The following is a 20,004-nucleotide window of genomic DNA, read 5'->3' as shown; positions in this document are numbered from 1 at the left end:
TGTGTGTGCCTTTGTGTCTATGAATGTGTGTGCATGTGTGTGCCTTTGTGTCTATGAATGTGTGTGTGTGTGTGTGTGTGTGTGTGTGTGTGTGTGTGTGTTTGTGTATCCGTGTCAGGCTTGAGGTGTGACACACCATCTAAAGTGTAGTGACAGGCGGTGGGTGTTAATAACAGGGGAGGCGGGAGACGAAAGCTCTCTCCCCTCTACTGCCTGATGACAGGCAGCTCTACCCCAGACAGGCTATTTCCCATTCAGCCTCCACTCCCAACCTGCATTCAGCCCCACCGTTAGAATTCAATTAACTCGACTGGCCGCTGTTGTGTCACCATTAGAGATAATTAGTTAAAACATCAGAGTATAAACAGTTAATTGGCTCCGGTAATTAATTTCCCCACTCAAGCATATGAGAGCGAGGGAGAGAGTGAGGGAGAGAGGGAAGGAGAGAGAGGAAGAGGCAGAATAGAGAGAGAGCAAAAGAGAGAGGCAGAGGGCGAGAGAGAGAGAGAGCGAGAGAGAGAGAGAGAGAGAGAGAGAGAGAGAGAGAGAGAGGACAGTGGTGTTGGTGGTGGTGATAAAGGGAAACCTATGGGGGTTAGCTATCTGTGGCTGAGCGCTAGCTATCAATTACTGTTAAGCATTATTCAGGATGAGCTCCATGCTCCCGCTCCACTCCCTGGTGGCAAACAGGCGGCAAATAACACTCTCAGCAGCAGGCAGCCGACAACAACAGCCGACAACTTCCCCAAAGTCCCTGCTAAAACTGAGAGGGGAAGAGGGATCCCGGCATAGTCAACATGCAGCACTAAAGAGCTAGCTAGCCTCATCAGCTAAAACTAAACAACCAAAACAAAACCCATCTTAAGCAATGGATGTACTTTTAACAGAGTAAAGACATCATCTCCGGTTGAACAGTGAGGGGAAGGAAGACCCTGCTTAGTGCTCTAACCACTTACCCTGTTGAAGGGCTGTATTAACTAGAGAAGCCTATTGTTGTTCTGAAATGGGGGATATGCAGTGGTTGTGAATGGGTGCAAACAGAATAGTGTTTTGGTGGTGGAGGTAGTTAAGTGCTTAGTCATTTTGGTGGTGGAGGTAGTTAAGTGCTTAGTCATTTTGGTGGTGGAGGTAGTTAAGTGCTTAGTCATTTTGGTGGTGGAGGTAGTTAAGTGCTTAGTCATTTTGGTGGTGGAGGTAGTTAAGTGCTTAGTCATTTTGGTGGTGGAGGTAGTTAAGTGCTTAGTCATTTTGGTGGTGGAGGTAGTTAAGTGCTTAGTCATTTTGGTGGTGGAGGTAGTTAAGTGCTTAGTCATTTTGGTGGTGGAGGTAGTTAAGTGCTTAGTCATTTTGGTGGTGGAGGTAGTTAAGTGCTTAGTCATTTTGGTGGTGGAGGTAGTTAAGTGCTTAGTCATTTTGGTGGTGGAGGTAGTTAAGTGCTTAGTCATTTTGGTGGTGGAGGTAGTTAAGTGCTTAGTCATTTTGGTGGTGGAGGTAGTTAAGTGCTTAGTCATTTTGGTGGTGGAGGTAGTTAAGTGCTTAGTCATTTTGGTGGTGGAGGTAGTTAAGTGCTTAGTCATTTTGGTGGTGGAGGTAGTTAAGTGCTTAGTCATTTTGGTGGTGGAGGTAGTTAAGTGCTTAGTCATTTTGGTGGTGGAGGTAGTTAAGTGCTTAGTAATTTTGGTGGTGGAGGTAGTTAAGTGCTTAGTCATTTTGGTGGTGGAGGTAGTTAAGTGCTTAGTCATTTTGGTGGTGGAGGTAGTTAAGTGCTTAGTCATTTTGGTGGTGGAGGTAGTTAAGTGCTTAGTCATTTTGGTGGTGGAGGTAGTTAAGTGCTTAGTCATTTTGGTGGTGGAGGTAGTTAAGTGCTTAGTCATTTTGGTGGTGGAGGTAGTTAAGTGCTTAGTCATTTTGGTGGTGGAGGTAGTTAAGTGCTTAGTCATTTTGGTGGTGGAGGTAGTTAAGTGCTTAGTCATTTTGGTGGTGGAGGTAGTTAAGTGCCTAGTCATTTTGGTGGTGGAGGTAGTTAAGTGCTTACTCAACCCCTGTGTTAAAAGTGCTGATCTCGGCCCCAGCACTGACACTGCTGTTTCTCCTTCCACCATGATGAGCCCTTTGGGATGGAAATGAGTCCTGACCACAGCAGATCAGCCCACTCCCCGTTAGAGGCTAGAGACACACCTCAACTCTGTACAGCTGAAGGTACAATTGAATAGGGGAGTCAGCGTAGAAAAGTTGGCTTTTGACTCGCTCATCAAGGCCCTATCTGAGTTACTGAGAAATATTGAGCTGGTGAGAAATGGTCTATTTGAATGGGATTTGCCCACACACTCACTCCGCCCTTCTCGCTTCACACCCTCTTAAGGTGTCCGCATGCTTCCCAGCCCAAACTGTTCGGAAGAGTAAATATTTTTGTTCGTTCCAAAGTTTGGAAGCTGAAGTCTACGCCCCTTCGTCCGTGATAGATCAACTCTAGGGATTCTTCAATAAAGTCTTTGTTGTCATTCAACGAGGGACGACTTGTTTTCATGCACATTTTCTCATTAGTTAGATGTAAAATTGAGTGACTAAGATCTCCTCGGCAAAAACATCTAAATTAACAACAGATTTCTTGATATATCTTAGATAAATTCGGACAATTTTGAAAGAAGTGTATACTGGCTACGGGTCGTTCACTTCGGCTAGCCACCAGCCGACCAGAAGCATGCTGACGCCTTTACCCCACACCTCCGCAGTGCTAAACCCCACCCAGCAACTTCAGAGGGAGGCAACCCAGGTTAGGACCCAGACCTCACACCCTGCCCACTCAGCAGGCCAAGTAGGGCCCCAAGTGTTCTCAGGAATACATGATTTCTCTAGCTAGCCTAAGTTGCAAATAGATCCATATTTAAGTAGAGATTCTACTCTACCAGCTCCTCCTCTATTTCCCCTTCATCCCCTACTACCCAGGCCGTCTCCCTCTCCTGCCAACAGTAATGTCCCTTTCCCCTGGGGACAACTGAAGGAGGAGGAGGGGGGATAAGGGGGAGGTGGGGGAGATAAGAGGGAGGTGGGAGTGCTGTGAATGTGTGGTGTTGGCCACTGTCTCTGTGCTCAATTCTCTGCTGAAGCTCCCTCCCTCCCAGGACTAGCAGCCGGGGGCCGTGGGGGGCTTGGGGGGGCCGGGGAGTACAAGGCTGAGTGGAGAGGCAGGCAGGCTGGCAGATCTAACCCAGCAGTATCACCCTCATTTCCTGGGTCAGCGCCTGGGTAATGGTCTATTAATTTGCTCCATTCTCCCCTGTGAGGCAAAACTCAATCTCCCAGTCCCTGGCATACTGCTATACCGTGGACAAGGTGATTGATTGAATAAACAGCTGTCACTAGCGTGCTCGCCCCGCCACCACCATGAGCCACTCTCCCCTTTCACCCCCCTTACACCACCCTCGTCAACCCCCCAACCCCATAACCCCCAACAGCACACACACATACACACACACAAACCACACGCCCTCCCGCCACTGCTTCAGAAGGTGTTAAAACTTCAGTAAATCACTTAGCTAATGATTTATCCCATTGTTTTGAAGTCAGCCTACATGATGGCATTGTTTAGATTTTTGTATGGATTGTATCAAGTCCTCATTGCGTTTTCCATCTGTAAGTGTAAACTGTCACTGTTAGCATTTTAATCACATTTTGACAGGCAGAACAACAGAAGCTCTCCCCCTTTGCCCCTTCATTCTGCTCACGGAGAGGAGATTGCATTTGCTTTTTTTAAAGTGACAACGGAGCTCGGGTTTGGAACTGGCAGAGTGATCCATTTTGAGCAGGGTGTGGAACACTGGTATTTAAAAGCACAATGCATCACTGTCAGAGCTGGAGCAGGAGAGCAAGCGAGCAGCCCCCTGTGTGCTAGCTAGTGTGCTCCTCTCCTCCCCACCTTGCTCCTCACACCGGCAGGCACGGGGGCGTCAAACTGAAGATGACCCCGTTCCATTTCATCAAACGTCCTCTGAATGAACAGCCAAGCTCCGCCTCCCACCACCTCACTGCAATCAGCCCAGTAACTGTCCAGCCTGCTTAAATCACCACTCACTTAGAATAAACCAAATCACCACACACACACACACACACACACACACACACACACACACACACACACACACACACACACACACACACACACACACACACACACACACACACCTCATTTTGACTTTAAAGCCCACATTTCCCATTATGAAGATGACTTCAGGGGACTCACCTTGCATTGAATTAGGGTAGTGGGGAACCCAAAATGAAGGGTGACAGGATTGGTGGATTTATTTGATTGTGCATGCGAGGCAGTGTCATTTTGGAGAGGGGGATGAGATGAGGATGAGAGGGGGATGAGATGAGGATGAGAGGGGGATGAGTGGGGGTGTTACAGCCTCAGGCAAGGCTAGGAGGAGAGGAAAGAATCTCTAAAGGAGAAAAAAAAAGGCCCCTGCGAATCAAATCAAATTCCCCTTATCACACATTATTTGAAGACGTTATCTGGCAGGGTAATGCGGTTACACATCGAGTTTCGGCTGAGAGATTTCATTGTTTACTGATGTTGGCGGGTTTAGTAAGGGCGAGGCGATGGGAGGGATAGGAGGAGGGTAGCGGGTGTAAACACTTGATGCATGTCGGGAAACTCATTTACAGCTCACTGGCATGGAAAACAAGAGGAAAATGCAACTAGGTGGACAAGGAGAACACACTTCTTCAAGGGCACCCAGACAGGCTCCATATGTAGGCACTTTGTAATTCCATTTACCAAACTGTTTGTGTGTGGCGGCTCCATTCGGCTCACCTCAGCTTACCTCAGCTCACCTCAGCTCACCTCAGCTCACCTCAGCTTACCTCAGCTCACCTCAGCTCACCTCAGCTTACCTCAGCTCACCTCAGCTCACCTCAGCTTACCTCAGCTTACCTCAGCTTACCTCAGCTTACCTAAGCTCACCTCAGCTCACCTCAGCTCACCTCAGCTCACCTCAGCTCCCCTCAGCTTACCTCAGCTCACCTCAGCTCACCTCAGCTCACCTCAGCTTACCTCAGCTCACCTCAGCTTACCTCAGCTTACCTCAGCTTACCTCAGCTCACCTCAGCTCACCTCAGCTTACCTCAGCTCACCTCAGCTCACCTCAGCTTACCTCAGCTCACCTCAGCTCCCCTCAGCATAACCTCAGGTCACCTCAGCTCCCCTCAGCTTACCTCAACTCACCTCAGCTCACCTCAGCTTCCTTCAGCATAACCTCAGCTCACTTCAACTCACCTCAGCTTACCTCAGCTCACCTCAACTCCCCTCAGCATAACCTCAACTCACCTCAGCTTACCTCAACTCACCTCAGCTCCCCTCAGCATAACCTCAGCTCACCTCACCTCAACTCACCTCAGCTCACCTCAACTCACCCAACTCACCTCAACTCACCTCAACTCACCTCAGCTCCCCTCAACTCACCTCAACTCACCTCAGCTCCCCTCAACTCACCTCAACTCACCTCAGCTCCCCTCAACTCACCTCAACTCACCTCAGCTCACCTCAGCTCCCCTCAACTCACCTCAACTCACCTCAACTCACCTCAGCTCACCTCAGCTCCCCTCAACTCCCCTCAGCTCCCCTCAACTCACATCAGCTCACCTCAGCTCACCTCAGCTCAGCTCAACTCACCTCAACTCACCTCAACTCACCTCAGCTCCCTTCAGCCAACTCATAAAGTCAGACCTTGCCGTTAGTTCTGTAGTCTTATTGTGCCATTGTTTGCAGTTTACATGCGTGTTATTCATTATCTGATTGTAGTACAAGCCAATTCAATACGTTCCCATACACATGTCATACAGGCTCACATAAAGCCTATGACGCTCTGGGCAATAGTTGTACTATATAGGGAATAGGTTTCCATGAGTAGTGCACTATATAGGTAATAGGGTGCTATTTCAAACACACAGACCTATACACTCAGTGGCCCTTTTATGAAGTGCACCCATCTAATACTGGCACAGACCCCCCTTTCCCTCCTGGGGCATGGATTCTACAAGGTGTGGCGTTCAAACGTTGCTCTATTGGTCTCAAGGGACCTAACGTGTGCCAGGAAAACATTCCCCACACCATTACACCACCGCCACCACCGCCACCAGCCTGCACCAGGTAGAATGGGGCCATGGACTCATGCTACTTACGCCAAATCCTGACTCTGTCATCAGGATGACGCAACAGGAACTGGGATTCGTCGGACCAGGCAATGTTTTTCCACTCCTCAGTTGTCCAGTGTTGGTGATCGCGTGCCCACTGGAGCTTCTTCTTCTTGTTTTTAGTTGATAGTAGTGGAACCCGTGACAAGGACTATCTGAGACAAGGACCGACGAGTTGTGCGTTCCGAGATGCTGTTCTGCACAGCACTGTTGTACTGCGCCGTTATTTGCATGTTTGTGGCCTGCCAGTTAGCTTCCACGATTCTTTCCCTTCTCCTTCAACCTCTCATCAACGAGCTGTTTTCTCCCACAGGACTGCCGCTGACTGGATGTGTGTTGTTTGTCGCACCGTTCTCTGTAAACCCTTGACACTGTCGTGCATGAAAAGCTTGATACTGGAACTGGCGCGCCTGACACCGACGATCACACCACACTCAAAGTCGCTTAAGTCACTCGTTTTGCACATTCTAACATTCAATCGAACAGTAACTGAATGCCTCAATGCCTGTCTGCCTGCTTTATATAGCAAGCCATGGCCACGTGACTTACTGTCTGTAGGAGCGAACCTTTTTTGTGAACAGGGGGGTGTACCTAATAAACTGGCCACTGAGTGTAGACATATGCATTAACTGGGTAGCCAGGAACAGTAAAAACAAATACATACCCACTCCAGATGATAAAGGCCTGAAGAACCCTACTTCCTGCTATTCATCCTTCTCTTTCAAAGACAAATTATTATCTCCCTCTGCCAAAGACAAGTTCAGGGGCCTCTATTAATCTGGAAGTAAAAGTGACAGATCCTAGCGTGCTGTTAAATGAAGTCAGGACATAATTGTTGCTAATTGATCCTGTGTAACTAACTGCTGCTCGGCTGGAAGAATTGAGAGATGGAGGGAGAGAGGAATGGAGGGATCTTGATTGTTCTGTGCGGCCTTGTCAGATACTTGGTTCTGGGTTATAAAAACGGTGATGGTAAGTGAGATTGTGTTCCTTTGTTCTCAACTACTATTGTCTCTGAGATTCCAGTCAGACATTTAGAGAACCTTTGGAAGTCATCTATTTTTATAAAAACCCTGTAAACTGTCTAATGACCCAACAAAAACGTAAACACTTGAATCTGACCTAACAGATTAGAATTAGGTGTGCTGTATAAATTTCCTGCATAATCACTTACAGAATGCTAACACACACACACACACACACACACACACACACACACACACACACACACACACACACACGGTTCCAGGCTGTGTAAAAGCTGAGTTAAAGTGCCTAGCAGTAAAGCTGCAGTGCGGTGTGGGCAGACAGCAGGCAGGTAGTTTGGCGCCTGTGAAGTCAGCAGTGTGTTTTGTTGCGGAGGCAGCTTTACTGGCGGCAGCTGTGCAGGGTCATGGACTTCCAGGTGAGCACGGCAGGGGGTACACTACACAACTACAGCCCTACAGCCCTACAGGCCCCACAAGACCCCTGCCAGAGTCTCCACTTAGAGCAACGCTACAATGTTAACACTCCAGTCCTCCCTGAATGCCTATTAGTAAAATGTCTTTGTTCTCTGGCCAGTACATTAAGCATTAAGGGAGCTAGCAGTGCTGAGCTCTCGTTTCAGCAGCAAACAGCATACTGCACACACACACACACACACACACACACTCACGCACGCACGCACGCATGCTCGCACACACACACACACACACACACACACACACACACACACACACACACACACACACACACACACACACAACAATTACTAAAACTGGCTTCCTATTTTAGAAAATAATTGATATAGCACACAAGTTAGCTAATATTATTTGAGAATACTTGCATGTTTAAAAGTATATTTACACAAATCATATCAAAAGCCAGTGAGACAGTATCTCTACATTGTTATGGACACAGATATGTGAGGCGTATAGATTCTCTATGCATTTGGAAGCAGTTCAGTAAAGTCGAGCCATGCTGTTGCATTGTGAAACGTTGTGAAAGGGCAAACGAGTTAGGAGTGGCAGTGGCCCTCTTCCAGCTATAGCAGCTAACTGCAGCCTTGGATCAGCAGAGTCTGCTTCTCCTCTTAAAGAGTGGCGTATAAAACAACATGTAAGAAGAATCAGGCAGAGCTCCACAGCAGTTATACATGGCCACGCACCAATGTAGCCTGAGCCGCCCGCTCAGCCAAATTCACACTCCCTTACTGGCACCCTAGCCATGGCCATGTGACATGATGGGGGCTGTGCAGCCGTTTGGCAGCTCTGATAAGACAAGCATCGGAGCATGACAGGGTTTAGAATCAGCTACATGGATGTGGTGAAACGCAACAGGAAAATCACCCCCAATCTCATCTCCTCCTGCTCTCTTCTCTCTCTCTCTCTCTCTCTCTCTCTCTCTCTCTCTCTCTCTCTCTCTCTCCATCAGGCTGCAGTCTTCCGTAGAAACATGCTCTCATTTCACCATCTGTCGTCTAATCGGTTGTCTCGATTTCTCATAACGCCTCTTATCATTGATTTTAAGGAAAGGGGTTAAGTGATGGGAATACTTTAGATAATTACAGTTTGCCTGGCTGGCATGTTGTGCTGGAGGACGGAGTCAGGTGAGCGTGTCTGTGTGCATCCCAAATGGAACACTATTCCCTATTTAGTGCACTACTTTTGACCAGGACCCATAGGGTTAAAAGTAGTGCACTATATAGGGATACGGTGCCATTTGGGATGTAGCCTATGTCTGTCATTAGCTGTGTCTAGGAGACGAGTGGAGAGGACTCGGGCTGGTTAAGTGGAGTGGCCTGATAAAGGTAAACAGTGGCAGAGATTAAAAGGAGAGATTGGGGGCCAGGCAGTGAGGCAGGGTGGGAAGAGAGGAGAAGATGAGATGATCCATCTTGGCGCATTAGAAGAGATCAGGCCAGCACTCAATCAGAACTGTCAGGCCACAGCGGGTGGAAGCAGCAGCCCTTTCCATCCTTCCTTCCCCTGGTCACATGGCATTTTACTGAGGAATCTCAGCACTAAAAAGTTCTGTCAGGCCTATTTCCTTGTTATTGCCCCCCTCTTCCTCCTCCTCCTCCCTCGTTCCCTCTCTCCCTGTCTGCCTCTGCGTCCCCTTCGCTCCCACAGATTAAACAGAGCCGAGGGGTCCGGCGGAGGGGGGCATCCCGCATTAATCATCTTTAACGCGCTGACAAGTGTCGCGTGCAAGACCCCCTCCATCCCCAGGATTTATCTCTCTGTCGACCAATTCCCATCACTCACTGCCCTGAGGGAGAGAGCGACAGAGAGAGAAAGAAGGGGGGGTTGAGAATGAGAGAGGGTAAGAGACAAGGATAGAGAGAGAACTAGAAACTGACAAGAGAACGAGGGGTAGAGAGATGGGGATAAAGGCAGAGAAAGGGGAGGAAACGGGTAGATGAGGCAGTATAGCATCAGAGGAGAAAGAGGGAGAGAATAGACCAATAGACAGAAAGGGAAGCAGCACCAGTACCCAGGTGTGGCTGTGCAGAGAGGGAAGGACCACTACTGTGAAGTGAAGTGGGGGGTCTGCCTGCCTCTGTCGCTGTCTATCTGTGACTGCTCTCTCTCTGTTTCACTGGTCCTCCTGGCCCATGATTAATCACAGGCTGTCTGCCTTTAGTCAATCCTCTCTGGGGAGGATGTGGACACCAGGCTGGGAGGATGTAGCCACACACACACAGCCACACATAATGGGCCTGTCTATAGGAAAAGCATTAGGCCCAGCCCAACACACAGACACACACACACGCAATGGCCACTGGGCCATTATTGAGGATCCCTGTGACAGATCAGGAAAACTTTGGACATGTGACATCATAGGTGAGATTGAAAGATTACCACAAGGGGGTGAGAGATGCTCTGTTGTCCGGGGCTGAGATTGGACAGGGAAATACGATATTTGGAACCAATGTGTATCAGGAGAGGTGTGAGATTTGTGAAGGGAGCCTTAGAGAGTGCCTTGGGTCATTCTCTAAAATACAGCAATAACAGGAGAGATATTTTTGGGGGTGTAGTCTGGAGCAGGGCCAAGCGGAGCCAGCCACAGTTGGTACAGAGGGAGAGATTGATTTAAAGAGTGAAAGAAAAAAAGAGAGTAGTCACCTCCTGCTCCAAGGTGGATGTTTCATCTGCCACCAGGTTGACAGATGGGCCTGTCATGCCAAATAAAGTCCCCCGGCCAAAAAGTGTCCCCCTCTGCGTCACAATGGGATTCAATAAACTATTAGCGTCCATTGCTATATTAACTGTGTGATGACCTATTGGTTCGAATTTTGGAGACCATTACAGCCTAAATGACGTTCTTTTCATCATCACTATGCAAACAAGGCTGATTTCCACAACAATTTAGCTGTTTAAGCTAGTTTTGTTTAGCTAATAAAATGAAAACATTACTTCTAACTACTTTTGGGAACCTTGTTAACATTAGAACATGAAATCCATGTCTTAAACGTTGCTAGGTTTCCGAAATGGCAAAGAAATCGTGTAATCTGCTTGACACATTGAAGATAGTTAGTTACCTTACAGATCACAACGTCAGCTGTTTTCCAGTCCATTCAGATGTAAATCCTTTTGATTCATACACTGGCTCATATGGCTGGCATATGTTTTTATTTTACCTTGCCCTTCCCTTGTCTACACTGAAATAATATCATTTCAGTAGTCCTCTCTTGTGATTCATTTTAAAAGAAATCTTGCATAGCTCATTAGTACACCCTTGTGGTTAAATATATATATGTTGTAGGTCCTAGGATGCAACAATGAATAATGTCGAACAAATAAATACCATTAAAGGATACCGTACAACTGACAATAATGAACACCCTGTGAAACAGCTGTGAAAACCAACCTGGTGATATTTAAGATTTTAATATATAAATGTTTTTTTGGTACAGTTGTGTCAATATATTTTCAGATTTTTTTGTACACTCTAAACTAAAATACCGAATTCTGGCGTGTGTAATTTTGAGGAGGTGGTTGCTGTGTGGGTGGGAGGTTCTGCCTGTCCCTTGTTCTCAACAGGCAGCCAGTCTCGGCAGGGGGACTTGAAGAGGGAGACTGCAGGCACTGCTGCTCTCTTTGTGTTGGCAGTGCTCCTGTTTTTAGTTCATCTGTGTATCTCACATATTATGTGCCCAGTATGTTAGAGCAAGAGAACTTTCTTAGCAGTTAATGACAACATGACAATAACAGTAGCTGTAGAAGATGTAATGAAAAGTTGAAGGGTTGTTGGTAATGGAGAACGTCAGGTGGATCCACGTCTGGGTGTTGGGCAGAAACCCCTAGGTCCTGGAGAACAGGTAATGGAGAACGTCAGGTGGATCCATGTCTGGGTGTTGGGCAGAAACCCCTAGGTCCTGGAGAACAGGTAATGGAGAACGTCAGGTGGATCCACGTCTGGGTGTTGGGCAGAACCCCTAGTTCCTGGAGAACAGGAGCAGAGTTAAAGGGAACAGGGTAGGAGACAGAGACGTAAACAATCAAACACACAAGTTACACTTTACAGTGAGAAACCTTGATGGATTGTTGCAGTGCTATAAATGGGAGAAATGTACTTTACAACACTTTTGGAAGGTATAGCCTACCTCAAGCTGGTCCCCCTCCGACTCAGAACACAGAGAATCAGAATGCTCTAACTGGAGAAGATTGTTAGCTTTCACCGAGGTAACCCTAGGAAGACAAAGAGAAAAATACCAGTGTTAGGGAAACTAAAACTAGCTTCAGGTTATTTTGTGTGCAAATGCAAATAGTTCTTATCTGAAATGTTTTCTATTTACCTTAACAGATGGCGACCACAGCTAGGAGTGAAAGAGCAGCGAGGTTTCCCAGGTCTCACCTTCATTTCGTCCTTCTTCCAAACCAAGTCATTCGCCAGGATGCTGTAGCGCATGGTCCCCTTCTTGATTCTGCTCCGGTAGCTCTCCTATCAGCTTGTTTTTATTAGACTGGCTGCTCTCTCTCTCTGTGTGTCTCTCTCTCTGGCTCTCTGATGAAATGACAGCACAGCTAGGGCCAAACTCTCACCTGCCCAGCCCGGCCCGCTCTCAACTCACAGAGAGGAGAGGAGTTTCTCACCACACAGTCCCCAGACAGAGTCACTACAGCCAGGCAGTCACACTACTACCCCTAATCCCCGGAGCATCTATTCCCATCATGCCTCTGTGGGATGAAAAAACGAACACAGTTCACTGTTATGTACGCACATCAGTTGTCATTACAGCACAACAAATATGCCATAAACTAATGTGACATTCAATCTTACGTACATGTTTTCTTACTTGTAAGAAAAGTCTGGCAATTCAGTTGTATTTACTGTCCCGAAGATTTGGCAGAACTTATACAATTAACAAATTCTGTCTTTTCCTGGAGTGTTAACATGGTAGTCAGTGCTGTGAGTCTGTCCTGCCCACCGGCAGAGCCCTGCCTGCTGCCTGCCTGCTTGCCGCCTTCAGGGAGCCATGTCTCTTTCTCTGTCTACCCACACCACACTACGTGCTGCGGAGAGCAATCAGCTCTCTCCTTTCTGAGCCAGAGCTAGACATTGTAAGGGTGTGTGTATCTGTGCGCGCGTCTGTGTCTGTGAGTGCATATGTGCGTGCATTTGTGTGCGTTGGGGCATGACAGGTGACACGGAGGTGGTTAAGGGGCCGACAGGTTCTCGTTGCAGTGATCAGGACTCCATTACAAAACCCATTGATTGTGTAGGGATGAATTAAAGGAACTGACTGGAGAGGCGATGGGCCACACACTCCCATTGTCCTCAGACAGACAGGGACTCTAGACCAACACATAGTCTGTCTACCCCTACCCACACAAACAGCACCAGGAGAATAGCTGTTCTCCTCTGGTGTACACAGAAATCTATTGGTATTTGTACCATATTGAACATTTTGTTTAAAAAAATCTGGACAACCATGAGAAATCTACGCTGTCTGACAATATGGCCCTTGATGTAACATTGTCACTTGTACAATTGTCACAGAACTGAAGGCCTACAGTAAGCACACAAAAAAGGCAGGTTATTTACAATGAGCAAAATGCACATTTAAAACAATATAAAAAGCCCATCTACCAAAAAGTCTAAATCAACCATGGACAATAACGTCCAGGGATTCCTGTGTTTTCTCAATACGTTTGCCCACAGAATTGAAAGCACTTTATCAGCAACAGAATTGGATTGGATCTTTCTTTGTTTACTCTTGCGGACGGTGATTGCTTTGGCACACTCAAATTATCTTGTCAGGGCAATAAAGCTGACCACTGCTGAGCGAAGACAGGAGACAGGTGGGAAAAGAGGAGAGAGACAGGTACAAAGACCACAGGAGATGAAAGGAGAAAGTGATAGAAAAATAAAGAGAGACAAAGAATGGACGAAAGGAAGAAAGGAAGGGGAAAGAAAGAGAAAGGATATAAATAAATAAATAGATGGAGGACGAGCAGAGCGAGGGAAAATAAACAGAAGGTAGGGGCAGAAAATTGGAAATAGATGTGCAGGGATGCAGCGGGAGAGAGAGGGAGGGAGCTGAGAGAAACAGAGACACGTAGAATTGTAATCGATTACCTATTTTTCAAAGTCACTTATAGTGTCCAGAGTGTGGGGCTGTTAAGTAGTAGTGCTGGGGAATAGGAGTTGAGTATGCGCCGGCACGCTTGACTGGGACCCAGGTGCAGAGGAGGGGGGTAGGCTGAGAGCCGCAGAGATAGGGTGTGTGTGTGTGTGGGTGCATGCGTGCGTGTGTGTGCATATGCGTGTGTGTGTTTCTGCATGTTTGCAAGTGAGTGTGCAACTGGAGGGTTGAGGGGGATGGGTTGGTGGTGCATACTAACATTGACCCTGCTAACTACTTACTGATGGATCTGTACTCTTGCAGGAAATAGTTGTGACAGGCCAATATCTGGGCAGGGATATGGGCCCCTGGAGGGCCCCTGCAGCAGTATGCTGCTCTGCTCTGTGTTTATGTGTGTTTGTTACAGAGGGAAGTGAGACTGATCCATCACCAGCTCAAACAATGTAGCAGCACATCACTAGACAGAGCATCGGTCCAAGCCGTGCTGTATTGGCCATCACAGACACACCTATGCCTGCTAACATTTCCATCTGAAAATGATCCCCGCGCCTCCATAAGAATATCATGTTCATGTTGCTGTCTGAATCATCTCTTGTATTTATCTCAACTGAAACATTATTTCCCCTTGCTTCCAGCCTAGCATTTAGTTTGGTACAGTGGGGGTTAATATAATCCTAGCATTTAGTTTGGTACAGTGGGGGTTAATATAATCCTAGCATTTAGTTTGGTACAGTGGGGGTTAATATAATCCTAGCATTAAATTTGGTACAGCAGGGGTTAATATAATCCTAGCATTTAGTTTGGTACAGTGGGGGTTAATATAATCCTAGCATTTAGTTTGGTACAGTGGGGGTTAAGGTAAGTCTAGCATTTAGTTTGGTACAGTGGGGGTTAATATAATCCTAGCATTTAGTTTGGTACAGTGGGGGTTAAGGTAAGTCTAGCACTTAGTTTGGTACAGCAGGGGTTAATATAATCCTAGCATTTAGTTTGGTACAGTGGGGGTTAATATAATCCTAGCATTTAGTTTGGTACAGCAGGGGTTAATATAATCCTAGCATTTAGTTTGGTACAGTGGGGGTTAATATAATCCTAGCATTTAGTTTGGTACAGTGGGGGTTAAGGTAAGTCTAGCATTTAGTTTGGTACAGTGGGGGTTAATATAATCCTAGCATTTAGTTTGGTACAGTGGGGGTTAAGGTAAGTCTAGCATTTAGTTTGGTACAGCAGGGGTTAATATAATCCCAGCATTTAGTTTGGTACAGTGGGGGTTAATATAATCCTAGCATTTAGTTTGGTACAGTGGGGGTTAAGGTAAGTCTAGCATTTAGTTTGGTACAGCAGGGGTTAATATAATCCTAGCATTTAGTTTGGTACAGTGGGGGTTAATATAATCCTAGCATTTAGTTTGATACAGTGGGGGTTAAGGTAAATCGAGCATTTAGTTTGGTACAGCAGGGGTTAATATAATCCTAGCATTTAGTTTGGTACAGTGGGGCTTAATGTAAATCTAGCATTTAGTTTGGTACAGCAGGGGTTAATATAATCCTAGCATTTAGTTTGGTACAGCAGGGGTTAATATAATCCTAGCATTTAGTTTGGTACAGCAGGGGTTAATATAATCATAGCATTTAGTTTGGTACAGCAGGGGTTAATATAATCCTAGCATTTAGTTTGGTACAGCAGGGGTTAATATAATCCAGGCATTTAGTTTGGTACAGTTGGGGTTAAGGTAAATCTAGCATTTAGTTTGGTACAGCAGGGGTTAATATAATCCAGGCATTTAGTTTGGTACAGTTGGGGTTAAGGTAAATCTAGCATTTAGTTTGGTACAGCAGGGGTTAATATAATCCAGGCATTTAGTTTGGTACAGTTGGGGTTAAGGTAAATCTAGCATTTAGTTTGGTACAGCAGGGGTTAATATAATCCAGGCATTTAGTTTGGTACAGTTGGGGTTAAGGTAAATCTAGCATTTAGTTTGGTACAGCAGGGGTAGATATAAGACTGCCATCTGCCTGTTCGACCTCGGAAACAATGTTTCACTTTTGAATTTTCATCTGTGCCATACATAGAGTAAAGGGTGCACAGACAAGACAACTGAGCCAAATCGAAATCATGCATTAACGTCATTATCATGGTAATGTCCAAGTAAATGCCAATAGAATAAAAGCTATAACAAAGGGAAATGCAGCTAGTGAACTGTCATTCCAGGTTCAATGTTAGACGTGAATGAGTTAGCTGAGCTAGCTAGCTAGCTAGCAAGTCGCAAGAATGCTATCCAGCCTGCATAGCAAACATTCTTTTTAGAACTGACACAAATGCTTTTGCATAGCAACTATGTTAAAATATTTCATGACTGGCTCACGTCTGAAGCAACATGACCAAATGAACTAACAAACATATTTTTGTCTGGGCTATATCTTCTAGTGAAAGAATGAAATTGTATGAATTGACTTATCAAAATAAAATTTTAATGAAAATATGTAATTCGGTGTTATTTTAATATATTGCTAAAAAAAATGTAGAAAAGCAATAAGGCATGCGAGGCAGTGCTGTATCATGAAGAGAGTCACAGGTAAATAGGTTGAACATCACCTGTGACTGTATTCATGATACAACACTGCTCTCAGAAGTCAAGGACACAGAGGTTCTGGGCTTAAGGATTTATACTGAGCACAGAGCAGAGAGCTAAGGCTTGATAGTGTTTAAGACTATAGACGTTATAGCCCAGCTCCGCTGCCCTGTTCCTAGGTTACCTCCCTGTAATAGCCCTGTTCAGCTGCATTTACACAATGGACGAGACAGTTGTTGAGGACAGCTTTTGGGGCCATTATCATGAAGGGTCCTCAGAGTCAAATGTGTGTGTGTGTGTGTGTGTGTGTGTGTGTGTGTGTGTGTGTGTGCGTGTGTGTGTGTGTGTGTGTGTGTGTGTGTAGGTGTGTGTGTGTGTGTGTGTGCGTGTTGAATAGTGAATATATAAATAATACCTTAGGAATGTTATTTGTCTGGCTGTAGCTGTTCTGTAATCTCAGACACAGAAGCCATGTCGCTGTTTTTCTCAGTGAAACTGTGTTACCGCGTTCAGACTTGGTGTCATGGGGGCAGATAAGTATAAGAGTGTCCCACTGACTGTGTTCCTGATGTCAGGGCAGACAGTGTCTACCATCCGCCGCCCGCCCGCCTGCCTCTACCTGCACAGTTGTCGCCCTGACAGCCCGTCCCAACAGGATATCCTGTGTCAGTGTAGGCCCATTGTTCCTGGTCTAAGAATAGACCTGTCTGATTGGACGGCTCGGGATCCAAAACAGCAAAGAGACAGAGGATGCATCCCAAATGGCACACTATTCTCTATATACTGCACTTCTTTTGACCAGGTACATGGTCAAAATAAGTGTACAATTTACAACATAGGGTACCATTTGGGACTCTTTTAGCCCAGCCGTCTCCTCTATACCTAGACGCTTACACATACACACACATGGAAATCATAATACACTCCTGTTTCCTGACACACACACACACACACACACACACACACACACACACACACACACACACACACACACACACACACACACACATACAGAGACAGTGAACTGGCTCATTACATCTTATACTGTATGTTCTTAAAAAAAGGTGCTATCTAGAACCTAAAAGTGTTTGTCAGCTGTCCCCATAGGAGAACCCTTTTGGATTCCATGTAGAACCCTTTCCACAGAGGGTTCTACATAGAACCCAAAACAATTCTACCTGGGAACCAAAAAGGGTTCTCTACAGGGACAGCCAAGAACACTTTTGGAACCCTTTTTTCTAAGAGTATATGTTCTTCAAGCCCTTATTTGACTCCACTGTGTTTTGGGGCAAAGTAAAAGCAGACATGAATGTGTGTACAGTATGTCTTTCTCTGATACGGTTGAAATGATGTAGAGGCAGAATGTGATCTATGGAGTGTTGCAGGGCTCAATCAGTCGCTTACTTCGTCAGTGTTAATGAGGTAACTGGAGACAGGCGATAGGGTCCAGCAATTCTCATGGAAGTGAACTCTGAGGCACTTAATCCTGCTGCCCCCTCTCTCCCTCCCTCCCTCCCTCCTGCCAGAGGGACACAGCCCTGTGGATTGATCTCATCCTAGCTGCCCTTGATAACTCTCTCTCGCTCTATTTCCTCTCTCTCTCTCTCTCTCTCTCTCTCTCTCTCTCTGTTTCTCTCTTTCTCTTCACCTCTACAGGTAAGAGGAAGGTGTCTCTGTATGACAGCCAGGCCCCCATCTGTCCTATCTGCCAGGTGTTGCTGCGTCCAGGAGAACTGCAGGACCACATGGAACAGGAGATGGAGCGCCTCACCCACATGCACCTCAGGTACACCCCCTGTCCACCCCTCACCCACATGCACCTCAGGTACACCCCCTGTCCACCCCTCACCCACATGCACCTCAGGTACACCCCCTGTCCACCCCTCACCCACATGCACCTCAGGTACACCCCCTGTCCACCCCTCACCCACATGCATCTCAGGTACACCCCCTGTCCACCCCTCACCCACATGTACCTCAGGTACACCCCCTGTCCACCCCTTCACCCACATGCACCTCAGGTACACCCAATGTCCACCCCTCACCCACATGCACCTTAGGTACACCCCCTGTCCACCCCTCACCCACATGTACCTCAGGTACACCCCCTGTCCACCCCTCACCCACATGCACCTCAGGTACACCCCCTGTCCACCCCTCACCCACATGCACCTCAGGTACACCCCATGTCCACCCCTCACCCACATGCACCTCAGGTACACCCCATGTCCACCCCTCACCCACCACACGTTATTGACCCCTTCGCCCATAACAGATTTCTGGGAGGATACAGCTGACCCCCTCATTAGACTGATACCTGTACCCCCACGTCTGTTACAGCACACAGTAGGGAGTCTATTCTCAGTTCTATATCATACACAACAAGAACCACATAGAAGCACTGTAGTCTATTTCTCTACTGAGGGTACAATAGACAGCGTCAGGGAGTATGCTTTAGTCATCAGCTTTGGAAGAAGAGCTTTTGGAGAGACCCTAGCCCCCCTCCAGCCCCTGGTATTTCCGCTAATACTGCAGTGATACCTGGACTTTGGGGGGACTTGGCCAGCCAGGAAAACAAATCAACTGCAGAACACACTGACAGATGTTCATAAATCTCTCTGGTTCTTGACAGAGCTTATCCATGGTAAGGTAAGTATGGGATTAGATAAGAGGGATCTGGAGGTAGACTTACAGTATCAATTACTTTCTTTCTGACTGTGGCGGCTTCAGCTGGAGAAAGCAGAGATATTCAGTTCCCTTCAATAGTCAACTTGTGTCCAAAATGGCACCCTATTCACTATATACAGTGCCTTGCGAAAGTATTCGGCCCCCTTTGAACTTTGCGACCTTTTGCCACATTTCAGGCTTCAAACATAAAGATATAAAACTGTATTTTTTTGTGAAGAATCAACAACAAGTGGGACACAATCATGAAGTGGAACGACATTTATTGGATATTTCAAACATTTTTAACAAATCAAAAACTGAAAAATTGGGCGTGCAAAATTATTCAGCCCCCTTAAGTTAATACTTTGTAGCGCCACCTTTTGCTGCGATTACAGCTGTAAGTCGCTTGGGGTATGTCTCTATCAGTTTTGCACATCGAGAGACTGAACAATTTTCCCATTCCTCCTTGCAAAACAGCTCGAGCTCAGTGAGGTTGGATGGAGAGCATTTGTGAACAGCAGTTTCACAAATCTCCGTCCCAGTCTCAGGTCTTTTGCAGACTCCATCAGGTTTTCTTCCAGACTGGTCCTGTATTTGGCTCCATCCATCTTCCCATCAATTTTAACCATCTTCCCTGTCCCTGCTGAAGAAAAGCAGGCCCAAACCATGATGCTGCCACCACCATGTTTGACAGTGGGGATGGTGTGTTAAGGGTGATGAGCTGTGTTGCTTTTACGCCAAACATAACGTCTTGCATTGTTGCCAAAAAGTTCAATTTTGGTTTCATCTGACCAGAGCACCTTCTTCCACATGTTTGGTGTGTCTCCCAGGTGGCTTGTGGCAAACTTTAAACGACACTTTTTATGGATATCTTTAAGAAATGGCTTTCTTCTTGCCACTCTTCCATAAAGGCCAGATTTGTGCAATATACAACTGATTGTTGTCCTATGGACAGAGTCTCCCACCTCAGCTGTAGATCTCTGCAGTTCATCCAGAGTGA

At 46.5% G+C, this 20,004-nt stretch overlaps 1 protein-coding gene across 2 annotated transcripts in view; it reads left to right on the top strand.

Moving 5' to 3' along the window:
• Nucleotides 1–20,004, top strand: part of LOC139386586 (E3 ubiquitin-protein ligase RNF220-like) — a 164,650-nt gene that overhangs the window by 94,938 nt on the left and 49,708 nt on the right. For both annotated transcript variants that reach the window (XM_071132255.1, XM_071132254.1), the window contains exon 3: nucleotides 17,994–18,123. In XM_071132255.1, coding sequence (XP_070988356.1) covers nucleotides 17,994–18,123 — 130 coding nt within the window. The remainder of the gene's footprint in view (nucleotides 1–17,993; nucleotides 18,124–20,004) is intronic.

Source organism: Oncorhynchus clarkii, chromosome 28 (genome assembly GCF_045791955.1).
Source record: "Oncorhynchus clarkii lewisi isolate Uvic-CL-2024 chromosome 28, UVic_Ocla_1.0, whole genome shotgun sequence".
Classification (NCBI taxonomy): Eukaryota; Metazoa; Chordata; class Actinopteri; order Salmoniformes; family Salmonidae; genus Oncorhynchus; species Oncorhynchus clarkii.
This window is presented reverse-complemented; position numbering and strand designations above follow the sequence as displayed.